The sequence below is a fragment of the Myxocyprinus asiaticus genome, chromosome 35 (assembly GCF_019703515.2).
Source record: "Myxocyprinus asiaticus isolate MX2 ecotype Aquarium Trade chromosome 35, UBuf_Myxa_2, whole genome shotgun sequence".
Classification (NCBI taxonomy): Eukaryota; Metazoa; Chordata; class Actinopteri; order Cypriniformes; family Catostomidae; genus Myxocyprinus; species Myxocyprinus asiaticus.
The window spans coordinates 32006053-32021762 of NC_059378.1; the positions used below are offsets into that span (position 1 = coordinate 32006053).

At 41.0% G+C, this 15710-nt stretch overlaps 1 protein-coding gene across 5 annotated transcripts in view; it reads left to right on the forward strand.

Moving 5' to 3' along the window:
- The window catches only part of elmo2 (engulfment and cell motility 2), a 216402-nt gene that overhangs the window by 75958 nt on the left and 124734 nt on the right, over positions 1-15710 (forward strand). For all 5 annotated transcript variants that reach the window (XM_051672277.1, XM_051672279.1, XM_051672278.1 and 2 more), the window contains 2 exons: positions 4896-5065; positions 5155-5254. In XM_051672277.1, the coding sequence (XP_051528237.1) occupies positions 4896-5065; positions 5155-5254 (270 nt within the window). The remainder of the gene's footprint in view (positions 1-4895; positions 5066-5154; positions 5255-15710) is intronic.

Consider the following 15710-nt stretch of genomic DNA (forward strand, 5'->3'; position numbering starts at 1 on the left):
ATTGTCACAAAGTGACTCGCCATTGTTTAGCTGCGCTAGCTATGTGGAAAATGCCTGCATTCTTTTAGAAGGGCGTTGCGCTCTGCCTAGTGGCCAGACGCCAAGTTGTCATGACGGATGGGTCCAACACAGGCTGGGAAGCTCTGTGCGATGGTCGTCCAGGCCCTCAGCATCTGGACAGGTGCGCAAACTTTGTTGCGCATAAATCGCCTAGAACTGTTTGCAATCCTTCTGTACAGATGTGCAGGGGTTTCACAGTTGTTAAATGCTTCACTACCCTGTTGGTTAGTGTCATTGTATCATGTGTTCGGTCTAGGACCGAATTTCTCTTTCTTTCTATTCCTGCTGTGTGGAATGAAAGTGTGTGAGCAATGTTTCACTACCCAGTATGGCTAATGTCATAATATTTAACCATGTATGGTTTATTGTTCTTCCTCTTCCTTTCTATTTTTCAGTATGAAGGGGTGGTTATGTCAATGCCTCTTCGCTACCCTGATAGCTAGTGGGCATTGCCCTGGTGCAGATGAATAAGTAGCATGGTGTTATGGTATAGGCTCCCATAGCGTCACCTACTGACGCAGTGTCGAAGTGACTGACTTGAAAGGGAATGTCCTGGTTACGAATGTAACCTTGGTTCCCTGAAAGGTGGGAACGAGACTCTGCATACGCTTGCAGAGCTATTGAGTTCTCACTGTTAAGGGACAGAGAGATGTGCTCTCCTCCCTTCAGTCAAAAAATCCTGGTGAAATGGTGCTGTTTTCCAGTTTCTATGCCTGCGATGACACGTACATAAGGGATGTTTTAAAGGGTTTCAGAGATGCACGTTATGTACGTTATGCAGTGTAGAGATCAAGCAATTATGTATTTATTGAAACATGAAAACATTGTAACTGATATATCCCATAATGAATCGATGCTGAATCACATCAAAAGTGGAATATATTTAAATCTAATAAATTTGGGAAATCAATGCAGTGGGAAAACAGCCAGCCCTACAAATATTAGTTGATGGTGATTTTATTGTTAACAGCCTACAGTGTCTCATTATTTAGATTTAATTAATTGATCAAATTTTTGTATTTGACATAAAAAGATTAGTCATTTTATAAGGTTAGAAAAAATTGCCTTTATAAATGTAAAAAAATGCCCCTGAAAATCAATTACAGGGGGCAAATATTGCCCTTTAATGGAAAAGATAGATAGATAGATGGTCTTTTATTTTCCCAGAGGGAAATTTGTTTTCACCTGTCTGCTCCACAAACACAAAACATACAGATACCCACATTACATCATATGACATATAACATAAATTCCCTGCCCCAACCCATGTACATGCATACAAATGATAAGTGCTATCGAGTTAATTTGTTCAGAGCAGCAATGGCTGATGGGACAAAACTTCTGGCAAAGCGAGCTTGTTTCCATCTTAAAGTCCTGTAAAAGCGACCGGAGGGTAGCAGTGAAAAAAAAATGAATTCAGGGGGTGATCGGTGTCATTTGCTATTACTTTTGCAAGACGTGCGGTGGCTCTGTCATTCATATCTGAAAGGCTGGGAGTAGATAGGCTGATGATTTTGGAGGCAAATATGTGTTATCTTAGTGAGTTTGTTTTTGTTGGAAATGGTTAAAATTGTGAAGAAACAAGGGGAGCAGTGCAACAAGATGGATTGTATTATGCTTTTATAAAGCAGCAGCAGAAGGTGGGGGGCAACAGACAGAGCTCTGAGCCTGTGTATTATGTAAAGTCTTTGCTGTGAACACTTTTGGATGGCAGTGATATGTTCATCAAAACTTTATTATCTATGATGAGTCCAAGATATTTGAAACTGCTGATCTGTTCAACTGGCTGTCCATGGATAATGGTGTAGTTCAGTCCAGGGTGGGATATGTTTGATGCGTGAATGACCAGTTCTTTTGTTTTAACCACATTCAATTGGAGGTAGTTGTCAGAGCACTACTTTGTGAAGTGAGAGATTGAGTGTTGGTAGGCTGTAACAGAGATCTTGTCGTTGAGTAGTCCCAGTATGGCAGTGTCATCAGAGTATTTGTAGTATGTTGTGATGGTTGACTAACTAATGCAGTCATTTGTGTAGAGGGTGTACAGAAAGGGACTGAGAACACAGCCCTGAGGGGCACCGGTATTGGTGATGATGATTGATGATGTTACAGTGCCCACTTTTACAGCCTGTGGTCTATTGCTGAGAAAATTGTAAATCCAGTGGATGAGAAGTGGAGGAACGTTGAAGTGGTGGAGTTTCTTAATTAACAAGTGGCGCTGTATTGTATTAAATGCGGAACTGAAATCAACAAAGAGGACTGATGCGAAGTTGCCTGGTGATTCCAGATGTTGAAGGAGGGAGTGGAGGAGGCATGCCACAGCATCCTCTGTTCCTCGTGTGGCTCTGTAGGCAAACTGATGCGGGTCCAGCTGTGGTCTGACAGCTGGCAGGATGTGATGTACGGTCAGTTTCTCCATGCATTTCATGATTATTGGTGTTAGTGCAACTGGTCGGAAGTGGTTGGGTCCTGAGTAATGAGGGTTCTTAGGTACTGGTATAATGATAGATGTTTTCCAGAGTGTAGGTATTGAGGCAGTCCTGTATGATTCCCAGAAGATGGAGTAAAAAATGGGAGAGAGCTCCACAGCACAGAGCTTGAGCACCCTCGCTTGAATGCCATCTGGTCCTGGTGCCTTTGCAGGTTTACACCTGCCCAGCTGCTGTCGGACATCCTCCAGTGTGAAGGGGGGGTATGTGGGTTCTTGAAAGGGGAGGGATCTCAGCAGATCTTCACAGGCAGCAGAGTAGTTGTGTTTGTGGGTGTGAAACCATGTAAAATAACTGTTCAGGGAGTTAGCAAATGTGGTTATGTCTGCTATTGACGAGTGATCTTGATTCATGTCCAGTGAGATTTTTACTTTATTGAAGGCTTGTTTCATGTTCATGTTGCTAAACTTCCGTTCCAGTTTGTCCTTGTATTTTAGTTTGGCTGAAATAATGTCATTCTTAATCTGATTGAGTGTTTTAAGGGAAGCACAGTCCTTACGCCGGAATGCCCTGTGCTTCTCTTTCAGACTGTACTTTCTCATCCAGATCGCCTTGGAAGATGTCCAAATCAGTGCATGCCAGTGAGCCCTGTAGCCGTGTGATGGCGTCCTCCGACCATTGGGTGGCGCAGCTGGTTTGCGGCTTGATGCGTTTCAATTACGGTTTGTAGTAAGGGAGCAGGAAAACAACATTGTGGTCAGAGAAGCCGAGTGGAGGATGAGCCAGAGCGCTGAATGCCTCAGTTACGTTACCCTAATATAAGTCCAGGGTGTTCTTTTTCCTTGTGGGGATGTCCACATACTGGTAGAAAGAGGGCAGAACATCATCGAGTCTGCAGTTGTTGAAATCACCTAGAATAAATGCCGGGGCTTCGGGATATTTAGCCAGCATGGAATTAGCGCACTCGGCTACTAACTCCGCTGCTAACTTGGTGTTCGCACTGGGTGGGATGTAAACACAGCTGATTATCACAGTGGGGAATACCCTCGGGAGGAAGAAAGGATGCAGAGACAGGGTCAGTAACTCCACGTCTGGTGTACAGACTCTGCTGTGGGTTTTGATGTTATTACACCACCTGTTGTTAATATAGATGCAGACCCCACCGCCTCTCTCCTTGCCTGACTGGCTAGTCCTATCGGCACCTTATGATAGAAATATGTTCAAGACTGACCTCAGTGTCTGTGACGTCTGCGTTGAGCCAGGTTTCAGTCAGCGCGATGACACAGGCGTCTTTGAAGGCCCTCTCCACTAGGCACTTGGCATGCAATAAATCCATTTTATTCCGGAGGGAGCGGACATTCGCCAGTATGATGGAGGGAAGAGGGGGTCTGAAGGGACGCTTCCTCAATCTGGTGCATACACCTCCTCGCCTACCTCTTTTCCTCAGTCAGATCTCTAATTGAAGTATAACTGCTAGCTTCTGACTGCAGAGGATAGAGGTCTGTAACTGTAGAAGATCCTCCCGGCTATAGATAAGTGGTCTGTAGCCGCTAGCCACTGGTTCAAGCGCTGAGCTGTTATCGATAATCCATAAGATTGTGAATGCGATCCCAAGCACTTTGTATAGGTCCAGCATTGTAGACATGAAGCTAAACAGTGGAGTCGATAAGAGACTCACACCAACTTACAAGTATACCAAAAAGACAAACAGATGGGACGCCGACATCGACAGACTGTGTCGTCGCAGCAGAGCGTGCGCCAGAAGTAAAATTCTGACACTCATCTGCATTCACAGAATTCTTCAGAATTTGACACAGATTTCAGAGAACACAACATTCCATCATTCAAAAAGTGATCAAGGCACAGAAAAATTTAGGTTTAAAGTTTTTTTTTAGCTAAAAAATATGCATAATGATTATAATTAAAAGATTTTACTTGAATTAAAATGTAATGTTGATGAAAATATGACAAGAAAACAATAACACTGCAAGATATTAACAATGGACTAAAGCTATTATATAACTATTTATAATATTTTTTTAGTTAATTCAAATAATCTAATCATAGTCTGTAGGGGTTTTCATTGCTTGAGCTGCACTGAAATAGCTGAACACCTGTACAATGACCTTTACTAACAGGTTAATTACCTTTTAATTGATTCATGTTTATTTGTTTATTCATGATCTGTTTTCATCACAGTTATGCCATTTTAGTCAGAGTGAAATGAACTAAAATAATTAATATGAAATAATTATTGATTGAGAAAATTTAAAGGACATTTTCATTGAAAGACAAAAACTAAACAATTTTTTTCGCAGGTTTTCTGCCACAATCAGTAAATGTAAAAAATAGTGCAGAGACCCAATATAGGCCTAATCGTAGCTAGTTATGTATTTATTTGTGTTTTAGATGCGTGCTGCCCGACAGCTGTTGGAGCGGATCCAGTCTCATAGTATAGACGCCCGTCTGGAGGCATTGAAAGAGCTTGCCAAACTTTCTGCTGACCCCACATTTGCCACTGAATTCATTAACATGGAAGGGCTGGGAACACTTGCTCAGCTGGTGGAGAGCGGCACACAGTACGTTTCTCGCATATAGTTTCAGTGAAATAACAGTGCTAATTAGGTGCTGAGGAGAATATAAAGTGATGGATTTGTTGTGTCTACAGCTTTGGAGAGATGTTGGCATTCACTCTCACAGCGTTTCTGGAGCTCATGGATCATGGCATTTTATCCTGGGATCTGATTTCGGTTTCCTTCATCAAACAGGCAAGTTATACACACAACGCATCTGTGTCTTTTCAAATATGTTTTTCATTATCTTTTTTCCTGAGATACAAGTTTATTGGCAGACAGATAATAGAGCCATCTACAGTAATAGTAATAAGTTTCCCATGTTGTGTCATATTTTGTTGTTCCAAAAGGCCTTGTAATAAAAATAAAATATAAACAAATGTAATATACTAGTAGCAGTAAAAGTGGGAAAAGTTTGTTTTAAAAGGTTAAGTTCACAGGAAAAAGCAGTGTCTTAAATTCAAAGTGCCTATATTTTAAGAGACAGTGTCAATCCAGCACCATGATTTTCTGCACTTACCAGTTGAAGTCAAAAGTTTACATACACTTAGGTTGAAGTCATTAAAACTCATTTTTTAACCACTCCACAAATTTCATATTAGCAAACTATAATTTTGGCAAGTCGTTTAGGACATCTACTTTGTGCATGACTTGAGTAATTTTTCCAACAATTGTTTACAGACAGATTGTTTCACTTTTAATTGACTATACCACAAAGTGGGTCAGAAGTTTACGTACACTAAGTTAACTGTGCTTTTAAGCAGCTTGGAAAATTCCAGAAAATGATGTCAAGCCTTTAGAAAATTAGACAATTAGTTTCCGATAGGCTAATTGGAGTCAATTGGAGGTGTACCTGTGGATGTATTTTAAGGCCAGCCTTCAAACTGAGTGCCTCTTTGCTTGACATCATGGGAAAATCCCATGATGTCAAGCATTCAAGAAAGTCAAGAAAGATCATTATAGGGCAGTGGTAGCTCAGCGGTTAAGGCTCTGGGTTACTGATCAGAAGGTCGGGGGTTCAAGCCCCAGCACTGCCAAGATGCCACTGTTGGGCCCTTGAGCAAGGCCCTTAACCCTATCTGCTCCAGGGGCGCCGTATCATGGCTGACCCTGCACTCTGACCCCAGCCTAGCTGGGATATGTGAAAAAGAAGAATTTCACCGTATATGTGCAAATGTATAATGTGTGATAAATAAAAAGAAAATTAAGAAAAATTTAAAATCAAAAGAAATCAGACAAGAACTCAGAAAAAAAATTGTGGACCTCCACAAGTCTGGTTCATCCTTAGGAGCAATTTCCAAATGCCTGAAGGGGTACCACGTTCATCTGTACAAACAATAGTACGCAAGTATAAATACCATGGGACCACACAGCCATCATATCGCTCAGGAAGGAGACACATTCTGTCTCCTAGAGATGAACGTAGTTTGGTGCGAAAAGTGCAAATCAATCCAAGAACAACAGCAAAGGACCTTTTGAAGATTCTGGAGGAAACAGGTTGATAAGTATCTATATCCACAGTAAAACAAAAATAAAATATATCGAAATAACCTGAAAGGCTGCTCAGCAAGGAAGAAACCACTGCTCCAAAACTGCCATAAAAAAGCCAGACTACAGTTTGCATGTGCACATGGGGACAAAGATCTTAATTTTTGAGAAATGTCCTCTGGTCTGATGAAACACAAATTTAACTGTTTGGCTATAATGACCATCATTATGTTTGGAGGAAAAAGGGTGAGATTTGCAAGCCAAAGAACATCATCCCAACCGTGAAGCATGGGGGTGGCAGCATTATGTTGTGGGGGTGCTTTGCTGCAGGAGGGACTGGTGCACTTCACAAAGTAGATGGAATCATGAGGAAGGAAATTTATGTGGATATATTAAAGCAACATCTCAAGACATCAGCCAGGAAGTTAAAGCTTGGTCGCAAATGGGTCTTCCAAATGAACAATGACCTCAAGCATACCTCCAAAATTGTGGCAAAATGGCTTAAGGACAACAAAGTCAAGGCATTGGAGTGGCCATCGCAAAGCCCTGACCTCAGTCTGATAGAAAATTTGTGGGCAGAACTGAAAAAGCTTGTGTGAGCAAGGAGGCCTATAAACCTGACTCAGTTACACCAGTTCTGTCTAGAGGAATGGGCGAAAATTCCAGCAACTTATTGTGAGAAGCTTGTGGAAGGCCACCCAAAACATTTGATCCAAGTTAAACAATTTAAAGGCAATGCAACCAAATACTAACAAAGTGTAAGTAAACTTATGACCCACTGGGAATGTGATGAAAGAAATGTAAGCTGAAATAAATAATTCTCTCTACTATTATTCTAAAATTCACATTCTTAAAATAAAGTAGTGATCCTAACTGACCTAAGACAGGGAAAGTTTTCTAGGATTAAATGTCAGGAATTGTGAAAAACTAGCTGAGTTTAAATGTATGTGGTTAAGGTATGTATAAACTTCTGACTTCAACTGTGTGTGTGTATATATATATATATATATATATATATATATATATATATATATATATACACACACACACACACACTACCGGTTTTGAAACACTTGACTGAAATGTTTCTCATGATCTTATAAATCTTTTTATCTGAAGTTGTATTCTTAAATGTTTGAAATTAGTTTTGAACACACATATAAATATAAACATATATATATATATATATATTTATATTTATATGTGTGTGGATACACACACATACACAAACATATATATATATATATATACAGTATATACACACTACCGGTTTTGAAACACTTGACTGAAATGTTTCTCATGATCTTATAAATCTTTTGATCTGAAGGTGTATGCTTAAATGTTTGAAATTAAGTTTTGTCAACAAAAATATCATTGTGCTACCATATTAATTTATTTCATTATAAAACTAAAATGGTAAAAAAGTTTTTGAAATTGATGACTTGGACCAAATAATAAAGAAAAGCAACCAATAAGTGCCCAACATAGATGGGAACTCCTTCAGTACTGTTTAAAATGCATCCCAGGGTGATACCTCAAGAAGTTGGTTGAGAAAATGTCAAGAGTACATGTCTGCAAATTCTAGGCAAAGGGTGACTACTCTGAAGATGCTAAAATATAACACAGTTTTGATTTATTTTGGATTTTGTTTAGTCACAACATAATTCCCATAGTTCCATTTATGTTATTCCATAGTTTTGATGACTTAACTATTATTATAAAATGTGAAAAAAATTATAATAAAGAATGAGTAAGTGTTTCAAAACTTTTGACCGGTAGTGTATATATAGATTTTGCACTTTTATATAGATTTAGCTCTTTTGGAAAGAAATTAGTACTTTTATTCACCAAAGTGGCATTCAGTTGATCACAATGTATAGTCAGGACATTAATAACGTGAAAAATTACTATTAAAATTTGAAAAAAATGTTCAGAACTTCTTAAACTACTTCAAAGAGTTCTCATCAAAAAATCCTCCACATGCAGCAATGTCAGCTTTGCAGATCCTTGGCATTCTAGCTGTCAGTTTGTCCAGATACTCAGGTGACATTTCACCCCACGCTTCCTGTAGCACTTGCCATAGACGTGGCTGTCTTGTCGGGCACTTCTCACGCACCTTACAGTCTAGTTGATCCCACAAAAGCTCAATGGGTTTAAGATCCATAACACTCTTTTCCAATTATCTGTTGTCCAATGTCTGTGTTTCTTTGCCTTTGTTAACCTTTTCTTTTTGATTTTCTATTTCAAAAGTGGCTTTTTCTTTGCAACTCTTCCCATAAGGCCTGCACCCCTGAGTCTTCTCTTTACTGTTGTACATGAAACTTGTTGTTGAGCAGGTAGAATTCAATGAAGCTGTCAGCTGAGGACATGTGAGGCATCTATTTCTCAACCTAGAGACTCTGATGTACTTATGCTCTTGTTTAGTTGTACATCTGGCCTTCCACATCTCTTTCTGTGCTTGTTAGAGCCAGTTGTCCTTTGTCTTTGAAGACTGTAGTGTACACCTTTGTATGAAATCTTTATTTTTTTGGCAATTTCAAGCATTGTATAGCCTTCATTCCTCAAAACAATGATTGACTGACAGGTCTCTAGAAAAAGACCTAACATTGACCTAAGGAATCTCAGGGAGTAGTACACTGTTGCCTCATGACCTTTTCCAAACCAGGGAGGGGCTCTCTCAGAGGGGGTCCAACATTTGGCTCATGACCAATGAGCCAAATGTCTGTGACTGAACGCATAGTAATAAAACAATGTTTTGACAATATTTTTACATCTAGTTGGATCAGGGAGATTGGACGGTAACTTTTACACTCGCTTGGATCTTTGTCCTTTTTTAGAATCAGACTGATCTGGGCTTGTGTCATGGTTGGAGGAAGCTTTCCATTCTTTAATGATTCAGTATAAACTTTTAACAAAAGTGGAGCCAGTTCTGTAGCATAAGATCTAAAAAATTCTGCAGCAAAACCATCTGGCCCCGGAGCCTTGCCAGTAGGTAAGGACTTAATTACCTCGTCAAGCTCCTCCAAGGTTATCTCAGAGTCAAGAGAGTTTTTTTGCTCAGTCGTCAGTTTGGGAAGATCTAATGGTTCCACAAAGTTTCTAATATCTTCATCAGAAGATGAAGACATGGAACTATAAAGATCAAGATAGAACTCTTTAAAGGCAATATTAATATCAATGGCCGAGGTAAAAATTTCACCACCAGCTAATTTCACTGAGGGAATGGTAGAAAGAGACTCTCTCTGCTTTATATATCTAGCCAAAAGCTTCCCTGCTTTGTCCCCCAACTCAAAGTATGACTGTCTTGCCCTGAATAACCAAAACTCCACTTTCCGCAAAAAAAATAGTATTATATCTATATTTCAATCGGGTCAATTCTCTGAGGCCATCAGATGACATACGGCACTTCAGCTCTGCCTCTGCACGTTTAATATTTCCTTCCAACTCCACGAGTTCTCGTGCTTTGAATTTTTTGATGAATGAGGCATACTGTATGATCCGACCCCTAAGAACCACCTTAAGTGCCTCCCAAGCCACGCCCACAGAGGATACCTAGGACCAGTTGGTCTCCATATAAACATTGATTTCAGTCTTTAACATTTGTTGGAAATCAGGATTTTGCAAAAGGGATACATTAAAGCGCCAACTATATGATTTCTTTTTCTCTATATGTGGCAACACCTCTAAACTCACCAGGGCAATCAACAACAGATGAAATGAGGGATTTGGATATTTAAAAAAAATATATTCTAGAATAAATCTTATAGACTGATGAAAAAAACGTATAGTCCCTACCAGATGGGTTCAAAAGTCTCCAAATATCTGTAAGACTAAGATTTTTACACATCCTGTGAAGCGTCAGTGTTGCTCTAGGGGGCTTACACACTTTTATTTCACTATGAGTCCATCTGAGTCCATAAAAAGATTAAAGTCTCCTACCAATATTATATCATTAGGTGTGCCAGCGGTTTGCAACATCCCTTCAAGATTTATAAAAAAGACCTGGTCATTAGCGTTAGGTGTATAAATATCAGAATCAGAATCAGCTTTATTGCCAAGTATGCTTACGCATACAAGGAATTTGTCTTGGTGACAGGAGCTTCCAATGTACAACAATACAAAAACAATACAAAAACAGCAGCAAGACATAGATAATAATAAAAAATAAAAAATAGTTATACACATATGTACATACATGCACATACGTAGTGCAATCTAATACAAATCTGTTATCTGTTATGTACAGTGCAAATACAAATCTGTTATGTACAGTGCAAATGTTTTTTTTTTTGTTTTTTTTTTCAGAGGAATGAAATGGCAGAAGAGGTTGGATGTGTTTGATAAATATAAAAAAAGACTAAACAGTGTATTGCACATAGTTATTGCTCAATAGGGCAATTTAACTGTTGATGAGATGGATAGCCTGAGGGAAAAAACTGTTCCTGTGCCTGAAGGTTCTGGTGCTCAGAGCTCTGAAACGTCAGCCAGAAGGGAACAGTTCAAAAAGGTAGTGGGCAGGATGAGTGGGGTCCAGCCTTTTTCCTCACTCTGGAAGTGTGGGGGGGGGCAACCAATAATCCTCTCAGCAGTCCGAATTGCCCTTTGTAGTGTCGATTTCGTAGCTGAACCAAACTAGACAGTTATTGAAGTGCAGAGGACAGACTCAATGACCGCTGAGTAGAACTGTATCAGCAGCGCCTGTGGCAGGTTGAACTTCCTCAGCTGGCGAAGGAAGTACAACCTCTGCTGGGCCTTTTTCACAGTGGAGTCAATGTGTGTCTCCCACTTCAGGTCCTGTGAGATGGTAGTGCCCAGGAACCTGAATGACTCCACTGCTGCCACAGTGCTGTTTAGAATGCTGAGGGGGGTCAGTGTTGGGGTGTTCCTCCTAAAGTCCACAATCATCTCCACCGTTTTGAGCGTGTTCAGCTCAAGGTTGTTTTGACTGCACCAGACAGCCAGCTGTTCAACCTGCCTTTTTTATGCAGACTCATCGTCATCTCGGATGAGGCCGATGACTGTGGTGTCATCTGCAAACTTCAGGAGCTTGACAGAAGGGTCCTTGGCGATGCAGTCATTGGTGTAGAGGGAGAAGAGTAGTGGGGAGAGCACACATCCCTGGGGGGCACCAATGCTTATTGTACAGTTGCTGGAAGTGAGTTTCCCATCTCACTAGCTGCTGCCTGTCCATCAGAAAGCTGGTAATCCACTGACAGATAGACATGGGAACAGAGAGTTGGTGTAATTTATTCTGGAGTATAGCTGGGATGATGGTGTTGAAAGCCGAACTGAAGTCCACAAAAAGGATCCCTGCATATGTCCCTGGTCTGTCCAGATGTTGCAGGATATGATGCAATCCTATGTTGACTGCATCATCCACAGACCTGTTTGCTCGATAAGCAAATTGAAGGGGATCTAGAAAGGGTCCAGTGATGTTCTTCAGGTGGGCCAACACCAGTCTTTCAAATGATTTCATGACCACAGACGTCAGGGCGACAGGTCTGTAGTCATTAAGTCCTGTGATTTTTGGTTTCTTTGGGACAGGAATAATGATTGATCGTTTGAAGCAGCATGGGACTTCACACTGCTTCAGTGATCTATTGAAGATCTGTGTGAAGATGGGGGCCAGCTGGTTGGCACAGGATCGAAGACACGCTGATGAGACTCCATCTGGGCCTGAAGCTTTCTTCATCTTTTGTTTCCGAAACACATCATCTCCACAGATCTTAAGTGCAGGTTGAGTAGGAGGAGGGGGAGGAGGGGGGTTGCAGGAGGTGTTGGTGTTTGTGTGAAGTGAAGGTCAGAGTGGGTGTGGGGTGTGAGATTGTTGTTGGTCCACCACAAGGTTGGGGGTAGGAGTCCTGTAATTTGTGAGTTGTTTCATGCCACTCCACACTGATGCAGGGTCGTTAACTGAAAACTTGTTTTTCAGCTTCTCAGAGTATCTTCTTTTAGCCACTCTGATTTCATTGTTCAGTGTGTTCCTGGCCTGATTGTACAATACTTTATCCCCACCCCTGTAAGCATCCTCTTTGGCCTGACGAAGCTGCCTGAGCTCTGCTGTAAACCACGGTTTGTCGTTGTTGAACTTTAAATAAGTCCTAGTAGGAATGCACATATCCTCACAGAAACTGATATATGATGTAACAGTTTCTGTGAGCTTGTCTAGGTCTGTGGCTGCAGCCTCAAAAACACTCCAATCCATGCAATCGAAGCAGGCTTGTAGTTCCCGCTCTGCTTCATTGGTCCATCTCTTTACAGTCCTTACTACTGGCTTGGTTGATTTTAATTTCTGCCTGTAGGTTGGAAGAAGATGAACCAGACAGTGATCAGAGAGTCCCAAAGCTGCTCTAGGGACAGAGTGATATGCATCCTTTATTGTTGCATAGCAATGATCCAGTATGTTCCTGTCTGTGGTGGGGCATGTAATGTGCTGTTTGTATTTGGGCAGTTCACGTGTGAGATTTGCTTTGTTAAAATCCCCAAGAATAATAATAACTGAGTTTGGGTATTGTTGTTCCATGTCTGTGATTTGATCAGCCAGCTGTTGTAGCGCCGCATTCAAACACGTGTTTGGCGCGATATACACACTCACCAGAATAAACGAGGTAAACTCCCCCGGCGAGTAGAAAGGCTTACAGTTAATAAAGAGCGCTTCCAAATTAGGACAGCACATCTTCTTTAACGTTGTTACATCTGTATACCAACTTTCATTGATGTAAAAGCATGTTCCACCGTGTCTCGTTTTCCCCGTAAACTCCGCGATGCAATCCACTCTGAACAGCTGAAAGCCCAGCAGATGTAACGCGCTGTCTGGAATGGCTTCACTCAGCCAGGTTTCTGTGAAGCCTTGTTTGTGTGGGTGAGGAGATGTAGTTCGTCCGTTTTGTTAGGAAGAGAGGGGAGATTCGCAAGATGAATGCTCGGCAGCATTGTTCGAAAGCCCCGCTGACGGAGTTTGACCAGCGCACCAGCTCGCCTTCCTCACCTGCGTCTCCTGAACAACAAAGCCGAGCCTCCAACTAAAATGTCTAGCAAAACATCTGAATATTCAAAAACCGGGAAAAGACTGTCTGGTATAAGCTGTCGAATGTTCAGCAGTTCATCTCTGGTAAAACTGATTGGAAAAAGATTACTAAACACAGGACAAACAAACAAAAACAACAAAACAATAGGAGTGCTCCACACCGAGGCTGCCATCCGCGGCGCCATCATGATGATATATATTATAAATATTAGCCAAAATCGGACTTCGCCCCTGAATTTCTGCTAAAACAATGATGACTCTCCCTAATTTATCTTTAATCTGTTTGAGACTTTTGAATTGTAAATGTTTATTTACCAATATAATGACTCCCTTGCTCTTACTTGAGCCCGCACTAAAGAAAACATGTCCACCCCATATCTTCCCAAAATGTTCAGCTTCCTGCGGGGAAAGATGCATTTCTTGAAGAAACACTATATCATATTTCTTACGTTTAAGAAAAGAAATAACCTTCCTTCTTTTTATGGGGTGCCCCAACCCATTCACATTCCATGTGGAGAGAGACAACTTATTCATATTAACATTTGGCATTTTAATATAATAGAAAAAATAAATTGTGTGCCAAAAACAAAATTATGAAGACCACATTTCAACATTAATGCAACAATAAAACCCCGAACTTCCCCCCGAACAAAACAAACAGAAAAAAGAAAAATGTGCGCATTAACCCTGCACACGAAAGCACCAACTAGCGTCAATCCCTCTAAACTCAAAGAGTCCATGTACGCCTACGAGAGCACCCACGACAACTTTGCCATCGGATTGCTCAATTTTGCCTCACAAATTTGTAAGGCAAAATTACATAACATCAAATATTTTGTAAAACAAACCCCAGCCAATAGGCAGAATAAACACAGAGAACGTGTAGACTCATTCACAGAACTGTCTCGAAGGTGTGTTCCTTCACAAAACAAATTCCAGCCGATATAAAGCCGTTCGGTTTCCTCGGTCAGACAAACGAATCTTCAGTGAGCCAGCTGATGAGTGCAGCAGATGACATAATCATTCCAGTGTCCCACAAAAATACTCCACAAATCATACTCCAGCCAACAGTAGGCATAAGCACAAGGAACTGACAGATTCATCCATAACTGTCCCGAAGTAGTGTTATTTACCAAAACGCGGAACCAGCACAAAAGGAAACTAAACACGCATCCCAGTTCCTCAGATGGTCAAGAGTCAATTCACTCGGAGGCCGCATAAAAGTATATGCCATTATTTACACAGTCCGCCAACTTTATAAAAGACATCCTTTGTGTGGGCATGTACATATTTTGTGGTCATCCGTAGTGTCTATTCTCAATCTGGCCGGGAACCTCATTGCAAAAGTGATCTTCCGTCAATGCAAAAGTTTCTTTAAGGAAAAGTGTTAATCCACAAAACAAAACAAACTCCAGCCGCTCGGCGGAGCCAACGCAAAAAGAAACAAAAATGGCGCCCAGCTTCCTCCGAAAGCCAGAGTATGTACAGTGAGTCAATCCACTCACAAGAGAAACACCCAATGGTTACTCACCCATTGTTTCTATAAAAGACATTGCCTGATTGGGACATGTAAATACTTTGCAGCCGTCCTTGGTGTTTATTATCAGTCTGGCAAGGAACATCAGAGCAAAAGTTATCTTCCACTGGTGTAAGAGTTTCTTGCATTCCTTGAACCAATCGCGTTTCACTCTTGTCAAGTTTGCAAAGTCCGGAAACAAGAAATATTGTGATTCTTCCAAGAAAGCGTTCCTTTGCTCCTCGCCTGGCGCAACACGAGATCTTTATCGGATGATCTCAAAAATCTGGCCAGAATCAATCTGGGCCTTTCTCCCTCAGCAGATCTGTGAGCCGGGACTCTGTGAGCTCGCTCGACCTCCAGTTTATGGCCTGTTATGTCGAGCAGACTCGGGAAAAGCTCGTCTAGGAATTTCACCATATCTCTGCCCTCCTCATGCTCAAGAATTCCCACAATTCGAACGTTATTCCTGCGGCTTCTGTTCTCAAAATCTTCAAGCTTTTCAAGAACACGTTTCAAATCAACTTTGGTCACACACGGATTAGCGGCTAATTCCCTCTCCAATGACTCCAAACAATCGATTCGTCTCTCAACATCTGTCAATCTTGTGACTAACTCAG